The following is a 12,171-nucleotide window of genomic DNA, read 5'->3' as shown; positions in this document are numbered from 1 at the left end:
TATTTCCATCTCATTAGTGTTGTTTGTTGTTGTTCTGGATGATTGCGTGGGAAGGAGGCGATCACTCCCAGAACAACAACAAAATGAAAAAAAAATGACAATAAGGAAGGAAATGGTGGTAAATAAAGAAATAAAGCCGTATTCACCACATCAGATTTTAAGGGCATTTTTAAGGACCCTATCCTATATGTGGCATGCAACTTAGATCTGCTGAAAGAAATATCAAATTGTGGAAAACTGGTTATTGTGTACCTTAGGAATAGACTCAACAGTCGTCTTGACTTTTTTGTAATTTATCTTTAATACTGTGGTTGCCGCTGAAAGTAATAGAATTAAACATGGTGTGCGCAGGACGTTCCATGAAGTCAAGACTAGATTATATTTTATGTGTTTGAATCCTCAGTGATTAGCACACATTCTGTATGTGCATTGTACATGCTGACTATCAGATTGTATGTTATAGGTTATGTATTCGCAGACAATATTTAAAAAAAAACATATTTCAGAAGGTTTTTTAGGAATACAACAAAATATAATCTGCATCTGAATACAGACTAGGATGATCACACAATGTCACACAAGCTCAATAAACGAACTTTGTTTGTTTAGGGGTCAGGCGTCAATTTGGTTGTTGAACTTCATTTTCGCACCTCTAACCAAATTTCATACCTTCATTCATATTAGGTTCTGTATTTACAACTGAGATTTTGATTCAAATTGAATTCTAATGTGATATACAGTGCTGGGTTTCTGGTTAGACAGTATCTATGGTTTCAGGTAGTTTTTATGTTTTACACTGCATCAACCATAGTGGTGTGACTGCTACAATTTTCATCAAGATTTACATCAGATATACACATGTCGATGTTGCATTTGTAAACGTTCTTGGGGGGGGGGGGGGGTTGTCTTTAACGAACAAAGTTCATTTTATTGAGCTTGTGCAACACTGCGCAATCGTTCAATACAGGAGAAAAATAAGCCATGATGCTGTTTTTGATTAATTTTACATTTCATTCCATTTCATGCTAAGAATTAACACTCTTTGAGTCAGTATATTCAAACTATCAATCGATATTGTGGAGAACCATAAAAAAAAAAATTCTGACTTGAATGATCTGTATAAAATCTAACATAGGTTGGGATGGAGATATTATGGTTGTTGGTCGATCGGCATTGACAGGAGTCATTGAAAAATACTGTTTACAATAAAAATAATATTTCAATATTGTCATATCACACAGATATGGAAATATATTTCATATAAATGCATACTATGAGTGATATTACCAAATAGAAATTTTATTTGTTAATGTTCCGAACAATTCTTCTACAGTGTGTACTTTTCATTTCTGCAAGGGCGCCCTCTAGAGTCTGAGTTAAGTGGACTAAGTTGACAGGATCTGTTTGCAATACATGCACATCTTTCTTTTCTGAGTCTTCCGTGTGTAACTTCATAGTAATAAGTGGATTGATTTGGTGACGTAGTGATCTACTAGCCAACTGAAAAATAAAATGATGATGAAGAGAGGTAATCTGTTAAAATGAGTTACATCACAGAACACAAAAATTTGTAGGGTACAAAATTCCTATGATAATTTAAGATTCATAGTAAAATTGACAGAAGGAAAATGTACAAAGAATCTTGTAAATAGATAAGATTGAAATATTAAAGCTACCTATTGGTAACTATGGCAACAGAAAAGTTACAGAATCCCATGCCACATGAGTGCCAGTGTTGATACTTGGGGGGCTTGGGGGGGGGGATATTTGCACTTGTGCTTGCAGTGTTTTCTTTTGCACTTTCATTCGATACACTCATGAAAGTACTGCCACAGAGAGCACTGCAAACACTCTTGCAAATAACCCAAATACACCACATTTGCACTCACGGTTCTGTCATAATACGTACCTGTACATCAAACCTCCATTCTAGATTATGGTAGTGAGGTAGGTCCATCGACATTTTAGACAGAATTTCACGAATTTCTTTTCTGTTTTCTAAATACAACTCTAGAAGTACTTGTTTTAAATCTTCATTAAATCCCAAAGCCATGATTGAGTCTTGGAAGTCTATGTCGGAAATCTGAGAACAAGAAAAAATTAGAAAACAAACATATTAGGCAGATATAAAAATAATTGTGTGTTTCTGATAACATGGCCTTAGAAAATAGAGTAGGTAGGTCAGGATTTTATTCATTTTATTTTATCTTTTTTAATTGATTTTATTTTTGAAAATTATTGCTTTGACCTAAAAAAAAAGAAGAGAAATGTTGATCAGAGTACCCCTTTTGTGATAGTTTGATGAAATATGTACAGACTTCACTGTAGAATGAAAACAGATGTGCAAGAAGGTTAAGAAGACAAAGACTTTCTTTCTCATATTTTTGTTTTAAATGTTCTAAAAAAATGTTTATGGTCGGAGGCTTAAACTAGGGTCGGTTGGGTTATTGGAAACACATAATTTTGTTTTATTTGGCTTTATGGGATAACCCCAAACTAAGGATTATTTGATATGGGAATATACCACAACATTGTTAAATCAACATTATTACTCTGTGATTTACTGAATTTCTCAAGTACATATCTGCTGTACTGGGGAACTAGGAGAGATTTGATTTAGCAAGATCTCTTGAGATACCTGGTTTAGTCTAGCTACGGTTGCTAGTCGTGTGACCAAAGTCAAGTATGTGCATGCTAGTAAAACTACTCTCAATATAACTACTATGGGAAAGTGTGTCATTGCATAGTGTCAATTTTACAGAAATGTGTTGTTTTGGATAAACATATGCAATAATAACAGAACTATGCCATGTGAAGGCCAGTGTAGGTACTCAGGGGTATTTGCAATGTGCTTGCAGTGTTTTCTGCTGCACTTACATACATGTAATTACAAAATGTAAATGACTTGAAAAACAAAGACTTCTACATTAACTCTGTGATAATAACACATTACTGTAAAACTATAATAGTGTATCATGCAAGGAGGCAGTATACAATCTATACTTCAGCTTTCAGCTGTGATTCAAATAAGGGTGTTACTAGGCAACCCTTGGATCAATATATACCAATACACATTACACTGTTTGGCCTACCATATTTCCCCTCTGCTTTTAGTCACGTTTTCAAAATATAAAATTTATTTCAACTCACCATCAACTTTGCACATTCTGTTAGTAGATATATCAAACCCTCTACTCCATGCTGTATTATCTCAGCTTTTACTTCAAGTTTTTCTGAAGAAAGAATAAAAAAAGGAAAATAGCATTGATAATATCTACACTTTTGTCTTCTATGTTCTATCATATGACTTGTTAAAAAGTCCTATACAATGTATTCATATATGTATATTCTTTAAAATTACTTGAGATACCTGTGCTGTAGCATAGTTTTGTCAAGAGAGGGTGTTTTCTTTTACACAGATTGGCCAGGCCATATTTCAAAATCACTTGTAGTAAATATCCTTGTGGCCATCTTTTATGCAGATGAGTTACTAGGTGAAATGTGTCTACCTTTGGGTTTCATTGATGGCTGTGTGATGGCTAAAAAGTGTCATTTTCATGATATGGTAAACCCTAGACAGACTGACAGACAGACAGACAGACAGACAGACTGACAGGCAGGCAGACAGGCAGGCAGACAGACAGACAGTGATCCTGCAATTTGCAGGATGCAAACCTTTTCTTACACAGCTTATGTTAATACTACAGAACTGATCCTCCGTGAACTGGTCACTGTCAAAAAGAAAATTCATTGTGGATGAGACTTACGTGCAGCAGATTGATAGACTTTAGGATTGACACCTTTCCTTATAAACTCCATGGCTATTCTACAAAACTCTTTGACAACTGTAAAACATACAAGAAAGATATTTAATATTATAATTCAAAAAGAATGTAAAAATCTACAATACAATTGTAACATAATTATTTTTTTTTAAATTAATACTTTTCTGTTGCATGGATTGTGACTAGTTATGTCTGCATTAAGAAACAATGAAATAAAATGAGGAAAATAAGTTATGATAAAAAGCTAGTTCAGAATTCACATGACGGCTAGAAAAGTTGAAATCACTGGAATACTGAAATAACACTGGTTTATCATGTGTATGTAGTTCTCTCTTGATAAACTTCCTGTTTCTGTTAATTTTATTCATGTCATTACACCCTAACTAACTTCCTAACTTTGTATGGTACATTGGCAGTGTCCCTTCTAGCCATACTGACGCCAAACAGCACTGCTAGCTACACCTGCTCATGTCAGCCAGCTGTGATCCTCCCGACCGTTCAAGTTCAAAATTATTGTTCCAAGCTTCCTGCATTGTGGCCAAGCAATTTATCGGTAAATTTTCCTTCCTTTTAACACTTTTATCTTTGTACTTACCTTCTACGTCAACATCGGTGAGAAAATTCAAATGCTTTTTGTGATCGTCTTCAAGTAAAAGTAACATTTTTGATAAAGGGGGTGTGCACCAATGAACACTTCGGCTAACAAGGGTTTCCCTAATTGTAGGAAAGAATACCGAACAAACGAAAGGATTCCCTTATTCGTTTGTTCGTAACTTCACATCTCGGTATTAGTCATTCGGGAATCGGAAGAGGTGTTTCGTCAAAGTTGGGTGTATTTTGATAAATTTATAAAGGTCAGAGCTAAATATTACAGTATTTTAGAAAACATGGCGATCTCAGCAGTACATTTAGAAGCCGACGCCTTCATGGTATGTCTGACACATGCTCTGTCGACGGAGAGAGAAGAGGTAATGGGGCTCTGTATCGGAGAGGTAAGTACTTCAATTTTGACGTGTTTATTATTGCATGTAAAATGAAACAGTTACAGGAAGTGAATTATTCTTGCCCTTCCTTGTTCTCTTGATTAGTCTGTATTTGTTTTTACAGTTTGTAAATTCTTTCAAGACGGTAGAAAAATCTAGTATACTTGTGTTTTGTAAGGAAGACCATGAGTCCAGCTCCAAACCCAAGATCCTTCAGTACATCCTGATCCTGTGTACATTGGTGTCTGTTAAATTAAAATAGACAAGTAACTTGCTTATCTATGGTTAATAGAACTGCTATACTCTCCCTTTGTTTCATCCTTACTAATAATATTATGAATGTATCTATTTTCTCCTAGATATTTTTGTCAGTCAATGCGTGTATGGCATTTTTATTTATTTTTTCCTTTTGTTTTGATGAGTTATTGACCTACAATATTATTTATGATTATACATTTTGTTACATTTTAATTTTGATACACACACATACATGCATGCATGCACTCGTGCACGCGCAGTCAGGCATGCAGGCACGCATGCAGACACACATACATACGTACGTACGTACGTACGTACGTACGTACATACATACATAACTCGGTGAGTATCAATCTGCTATAAGACAGTGCTCTATACCGCAGTGGCAGAGCGTAATAGTTTTGGTGGTACTGGAACTCTTTCTTGGGTGTAACTCGGAGTTTCACGCATATTGCGATCATCAGACACATACATACATACATACATACATACATACATACATACATACATACATACATACATACATACATACATACATACATACATACATACATACATACTGTGATACATACATACATACATACATACATACATACATACATACATACATACATACATACATACATACATACATAGTATACATACATATGTACATACATACATACATACATACATACATACACATTTTGAGTGTCTGATGATCGCAATATGCGTGAAACTCCGAGTTACACCCAAGAAAGAGTTCCAGTACTACCAAAACTACATACATACATATATATATACATACAATGTACATACATACATACATACATACATACATACATACATACATACATACATACATATATACATACATACAAACACATACATACATACATACATACATACATACATACATACATACATACATACATACATACATACATACATACATACATACTGTGATACATACTGTGATACATACATACATACATACATACATACATACATACATACATACATACATACATACATACATACATAGTATACATACATATGTACATACATACATACATACATACATACATACATACATACATACATACATACATACATACATACATACATGCATATATACATACAAACAAACACAAACACATTTTCAGGTAAACTAAGATTATGTTTAACTTTAAAGGATGCTCAGTGACTTGATTAATTCGATTCTAAATTGTTGTGCCATAAATATAGTACATATGAATCACAGACAAGAGACTTAGTGTGTAGTGTGGATGATTTTGTTGTAAATCTGATGAGATTTGACCATGTGTGTTTTTATTTTGCAGGCTGATTCACAAATAGTTCACATCGACTCGGTGGTTATGCTGACAAGATCTGATAAACAACCAGACAGGGTTGAAATCTCACCTGAACAACTCTCAGCTGCTGCTACAGAAGCTGAGATATCCTTTTGATAAAAAATGAATTTCAGACAAGAAACTGGCACCAGTCCATTGTTTTTATTTTAGTTTTTTTTGGTCACAAAATCTTGAAATGTTTTGAATTTGTTATTCATCAGTGATGTGTGGTCAACTTATTTTTATTTTTCCCAGTTACTAGTAGTCTGTCTCCCAAGGGTTTAGTGTTTACTAGACTCTCTCACCAGTCCTTGGCAACATTACTATTAGCTGTCTTGTATGTACCAATATCTACCGCATAATTGTACTGGAATATCTTCGTACTATGGGCCTTCCTTGACGTACATAGAGCTAATCATTTGTTGATGTATTAATGGATGCTCAATGTTATTGTGATGCCCTGGGGGCATGGAGCATCCAGTAACATGTCAACAAATAATTAGTCCTATGTAGTCAATGAAGGCACTAGAATGTTTTAGTACTATTACTTGGTAGATATTGGTACATACAAAACAGCTAATAGCGATGCTGGCAATGGCTGATGAGAGAGTCTAAGTGTTGTTCACAAAAATGTTCACTCAGGTCAGTGGTCTGTGACTATTTCACATAAAAGAACAAAATTGTGTTTTAAAAAAATTATTCAAATAAAAGAGGGAAACACAGAGACTTGAGTAAGTGTAACAAGAATGATAAAATATAGTAATAGAACTAAACTGATTTAGAAGAAAATAACGTTTTGAAAATGAAATATGATAACATAAATACCATAATAAATCCATTGTCAGTTTAACATTTTTCTAAAGTTCAGATCATTTGGTTAACAAAAAAATCTTGAACTTCAATATTTTTGTCTTCAAAATTAGTTGGGCGTTTGGTTTGTTAACTATTTAGGACTATCATATTGTACAGTAAACCTAACCATAAATCAATTTTTTTGAATTTTAATAGATGATATTTATCCTTAACCTTGACCACAGATTAGCTAATCTTTTACAAAGACCTCTAAGAGTTGTAGGCTGGTATCATTCACATCCACACATTACAGTATGGCCGTCACATGTTGGTAAGTATTAGTCTGGTATCATTCACATCCACACATTACAGTATGGCCATCACAGGTCAGTAATATGATAGAATCCCATAAAACGAGAGTGCGAATGTGGCGTATTCAGGGTATTTGCAAGAGTGCTTGCAGTGTCCTCTGTGGCAGGTCTTCCAAGAGCGTAGCGAAAGTGCAGCAGAAACCTCTACAAGCATGAGTGCAAATATCACTGAGTGCCCATACTGGAACTCATGCTGCATGGCGTTCTGTTATTATTACATATGTTTATTCAAAACAGTAAATTTCCATAAAATGACACTATGCGATCACACACTTTCATGTACAATGAATGATCAGGTCCTCATTTGCATATCATTTGTATGGAACTGTGCAATAATGTTTTTGGTATTGCTCTGCACTAAGTGAAAATACCACTAGTATGCACATACACTGGTGCAAGTAATCTCTGGTACATATGAAATAATAGGCTGATATCAGATATATATATATAGCTGTCTCCTAATTCCTAAGATACTCTTTGAAGTAACTAAGTACTTTTACCAGGAAACATGTTTTTTAAAATCAAAATTCAGAGATGTGAATAATGTTTTTTCTTTCCTTTCCTTGTGTAGATGTGTTAACACAAGCTATGTATCAGAGATATATGGATGAAGGATTCATTGGTCTCATATTTTCATGTTTTAACAATGACAAAACTACAAAAATTGGTAGGATACAAGTCACATGCTTCCAAGCAACCAATCAGAGTCCAGAAGGAGAAGCTCCAATGTAAGTTTTCCTTGTGTCATGTTTAGCCTTGTTATTTTTTCAGAAATTGTTTCTCTTTTCATGTGTTAACATATTTTTCCAGGTATGAGATGTTAGAAGTACAGATTTCCTTGTAGACTGATGTGTGAGGGCGCCCCATCATGGTGTACCGTACAGACTAATTTCCTTGTATCTCCTTGTCATTTTTCAGAAATTTTTTTTTTTATGTGCGACTATTTTTCTAGGTATGACAGATTAGAAGTACCTCGATATGTGAAACCCAAAGTGACAGATTTCGTTGTTATTTTTCAGAAATTGTTTACATTTCTCTCTTTTCTTGTAAAACTATGTATCCAGGTATGAAAGGTTAGAAGTACCTCTATATGTAAAACCCAAGGAAGCGTTAAGTAGTCCTTGTCTTGATGCACTGGTTCATCTACCAAGGATTCTATCCATAGAAGAACAAGAAGCTTACAGTAAAACTTTAGAGAATGAGAATCTGGATCTTCTGACTAGAACTCACAACGGAGCAGGTATGGTACACTTTAAATCTACTAGTAGAAATCTCTTTGCTAAATTCAGAAATGCGATGTTGTTTGTTCATCTTATTTCATATTTTGACCAATTTCAAGCTGCATACAACAGGAAAATCTCGACAAAGTTTTAAGGATTAATCTCAGTATTTTGATTTGAATTTATTTAATATCCATTTGTTCCTTTGTTCAACCATTTGTTTGTTCACACACTCATTTATTCACTCACCCACTCGCTTGCTTGCTCGCTTGCATGCACGCACGCACACGCACACTCGCTCGCTCACTCGCTTACTCACTCACTCACTCATTCATACCAGTCTGTATTTCAGTGTATACCAAATCTCTGAGTCACATCATAGTGTATTCACTGACTTGTATGTATTTCAGTGTATACCAAATCTCTGAGTCACATCATAGTGTATTCACTGACTTGTATGTATTTCAGTGTATACCAAATCTCTGAGTCACATCATAGTGTATTCACTGACTTGTATGTATTTCAGTGTATACCAAATCTCTGAGTCACATCATAGTGTATTCACTGACGTGTATATCTGTATTTCAGTGTATACCAAATCTCTGATTCACATCACAGTGCATTCACTGACTTGTATGTCTGTATTTCAGTGTATACCAAATCTCTGATTCACATCACAGTGCATTCACTGACTTGTATGTCTGTATTTCAGTGTATACCAAATCTCTGAGTCACATCATGGAAGTTCTAACAGGACCACTACTACAGAGTTTAGAAAGCAGACTACAGAGAAACGAGATGAAGATAGAAGCTTTGCAGAAAGAGAAAGAAGAACTACTAAAAGAACTAGAATCATGATAGATAAACAAACTTTCAAAAATACTTTTTTTTTTGAAATATCCATTTTCTGCCACCTCAGTTTTCAATTCAACTGACAAACAGTCTGTATACTTACAACAGATAGCCATTTTACAACAGTGGCAATCAAGGTTTTGGTTTACTAAGATAGCCACAAACTAAAACTACAGTTGCACCATATGTTGACATAAACTGTTGTATATCTGTTGGTTTAATTATACTCACAATAGAGTGGCATTTCTGATGTGACTTCCGTGATCTTAGTATGTACATTTGAGGGATTTCCAGTGTTTACGCTATCCTGATTACAGAGTTGATTATATCTGCACAGCACCAACACTGCTATCACCAACTTGCGTAATCTACCACGTCAGACATCAATAGGTTTAGTTTGAGTCTCTCTTAGTAATCAGAATGCTCGATTACTGCAGTAGTATCACCAACTTTTTATAGCAGACATTTAAGTATATAACAGAACCTCATGTGAATGCAAGTGTGGTGTACTTGGGTTATTTGCATGAGTGTTTGCAGTGTTGTCTGCACCGTACTTTCACAGGTGTAGCGAGTGAAAGTGCAGCAGAAAACACTGCAAGCACGAGTGCAAATACCCCTGAGTACCCACACTGGAACTCATAGGGGTTCTGTTATTATTACAATATTTTTATCCAAAACAACAAATTTCCATAAAAATTACATCATGTGATCATATGCTTTTTTGTGGCACGAACGATCGCATCTTCATTTGCATATCATTTGCATCAAGGTATGCAATAATGTTTTCGGTATTTCCATGCAGTGCAAATACCACTAAGTATGTGCACACATAGTATGTGCAAGTAATCTCTGGTACATATGTAATAATGTTCACTACACATTATTTAGTATTGATCTGATACAAACTAAAACATGTTGACATTAAATCTATCAATGAACTTTGACATGATTACACTCCCGGTAGAATGGTTCAGTCTATGACGAGACCCATATAGTGTTATATTTGTATATTTTTGGGGACATCCAACAATTACATTATTTTGATGTAGGGTGATGATATTGACATCACCAAGACCAGCAGGCATCACTATCACCTATTTATTTCACCTACTTTATGCTATGATAAAATAGTTTTAGTCTGCATCTGTCTGAGCTTGTTGAAACTAAGGGTGTCACCGTTGTATCATGCAGATAGCAAAATTGGCAAATACACCTCCCTGAGCCAACACACAATGCATGAGAACACCAATAAACAGTATGCGTCGGATTTAAATATGTACGCTAGTATGAAATTCTTCAAAATAATTTTTATATTAAAATGTATAGAAGAAAGGAATGTATGGGGCAAAAAATGAAGAACAGTGGATCCTCTGTTTTGAAGATATACATGTTCATTCAAGCTATGGGGTTATGGTTAGTGTTAGGTTAGGGATATGAATGTGATTTGACTCCCTAGCAAAATCCTGTTTTGTATCACTTCTAATGGGCAGACATTTCTACATTGCGTTCCTTGTACTGACCCAGCAGTAGTGTATGTTTTTACATGTTTTTTTTGCAGTTGCAAATTGCAAATATCTTAACATTTATTCACAAAATGTTGTCATTGTTGTTGTCTACGGTACTGATCTGTGACTCCGATAACTCTCAGCTTGTTATAGAATCCTCTATGAAGTGGATATTGTAATTTGACAATATGCCCATAAGCTATTTGGTCACTGTGATTACATATGCCAGACTGTTTGATTATTCAAATTAAGTCATTATGTAAATGAACATTTGTCACAGTGATGACCACAACATACTACACATGAAGTATGGTAATTTTTACATGTAAATTTATAAATTTATAAATATGTAAATTTGAACATACAGGTGTTCTGATAGTGGATTTTGAGAATGTGGCTAACTCAGTTTGAATTGATACGATAACAAGCTGAGAGGTGTTAGGGCTATCAGAGTGACAGATCAGCACTGTAGACAGGCTATAATTGTGTGTGTGTGTGTGTGTGTGTGTGTGTGTGTGTGTGTGTGTGTGTGTGTGTGTGTGTGTGTGTGTGTTGTGTGGGTGGGTGGGTGGGTGGGTGGGTGGGGGGGCAGCTTCAAAATATGGATAGCTACTTAGATCATAGGAGAATGTCTATGCTTACATTCATAATTATGTAACATAAGATTGGTTTTATAGTAGAAGATCTATCATAGGGAGCCCAAGAACCATATTACAAACAAGCAAATAAACAAACAAATAAATAAATAAATAAATAAATAAACAGTCATGTATGGGTAAATGAAATATCATTTTAAATGAATAACTCTATAAACACAACTGTATATATGTATATACGGGCCTGTGTACTATTGAAATAATATACTATATGTTTCTATATATACTATCTATACAAAGCACATGAGTATATGTCGAAACATATAGTTTATTATTTCAGTAGTATTATGGCCCATATATACTTTATAGATAGTTATCCATGAGTTTAAAATGATATTTCATTTGCATATTTATGTGTTTCCTTGTTTGTTTGTTTGAATGTTTGTAACATAGTTCCTTAGCTCCCTGTGAATTT

The 12,171-nt window shown here is 34.5% G+C and overlaps 2 protein-coding genes across 2 annotated transcripts; one reads left to right on the top strand and one right to left on the bottom strand.

Annotated features, from left to right (window-relative positions):
- Positions 1-1,140: 1,140 nt before the first annotated feature.
- LOC144442740 (COMM domain-containing protein 2-like) lies at positions 1,141-4,487 on the bottom strand. The gene is made up of 5 exons (XM_078132112.1): positions 4,381-4,487; positions 3,768-3,845; positions 3,151-3,233; positions 1,910-2,083; positions 1,141-1,500 (listed from the first exon to the last, which is right to left on the bottom strand). Exons 1-5 carry the CDS (start codon positions 4,445-4,447, stop codon positions 1,300-1,302), a joined length of 603 nt encoding a protein of 200 aa, XP_077988238.1. The 5' UTR covers positions 4,448-4,487; the 3' UTR covers positions 1,141-1,299.
- A 111-nt stretch (positions 4,488-4,598) lies between these two features.
- LOC144442322 (lys-63-specific deubiquitinase BRCC36-like) lies at positions 4,599-11,596 on the top strand. The gene is made up of 6 exons (XM_078131634.1): positions 4,599-4,777; positions 6,349-6,466; positions 7,397-7,483; positions 8,095-8,251; positions 8,588-8,763; positions 9,456-11,596. Exons 1-6 carry the CDS (start codon positions 4,673-4,675, stop codon positions 9,599-9,601), a joined length of 789 nt encoding a protein of 262 aa, XP_077987760.1. The 5' UTR covers positions 4,599-4,672; the 3' UTR covers positions 9,602-11,596.
- The last annotated feature ends 575 nt before the right edge of the window (positions 11,597-12,171 follow it).

The sequence above is a fragment of the Glandiceps talaboti genome, chromosome 11, assembly GCF_964340395.1.
Source record: "Glandiceps talaboti chromosome 11, keGlaTala1.1, whole genome shotgun sequence".
Taxonomy (NCBI): Eukaryota; Metazoa; Hemichordata; class Enteropneusta; family Spengelidae; genus Glandiceps; species Glandiceps talaboti.
This window is presented reverse-complemented; position numbering and strand designations above follow the sequence as displayed.

Bases quoted from the DNA above. Each gene is read 5' to 3' on its own strand.
- LOC144442740 (XM_078132112.1), bottom strand. From the start codon at position 4,447: ATGTTACTTTTACTTGAAGACGATCACAAAAAGCATTTGAATTTTCTC. The intron at 3,234-3,767 runs GTAAGTCTCATC...TTCTTTCTTCAG, and splicing joins AGTCTATCAATCTGCTGCAC to AAAAACTTGAAGTAAAAGCT. The intron at 1,501-1,909 runs GTACGTATTATG...TTTATTTTTCAG, and splicing joins AATGGAGGTTTGATGTACAG to TTGGCTAGTAGATCACTACG.
- LOC144442322 (XM_078131634.1), top strand. From the start codon at position 4,673: ATGGCGATCTCAGCAGTACATTTAGAAGCCGACGCCTTCATGGTATGT. The intron at 6,467-7,396 runs TATCCTTTTGAT...ACCTTGACCACA, and splicing joins TGCTGCTACAGAAGCTGAGA to GATTAGCTAATCTTTTACAA. The intron at 8,764-9,455 runs GTATGGTACACT...TCTGTATTTCAG, and splicing joins TAGAACTCACAACGGAGCAG to TGTATACCAAATCTCTGAGT.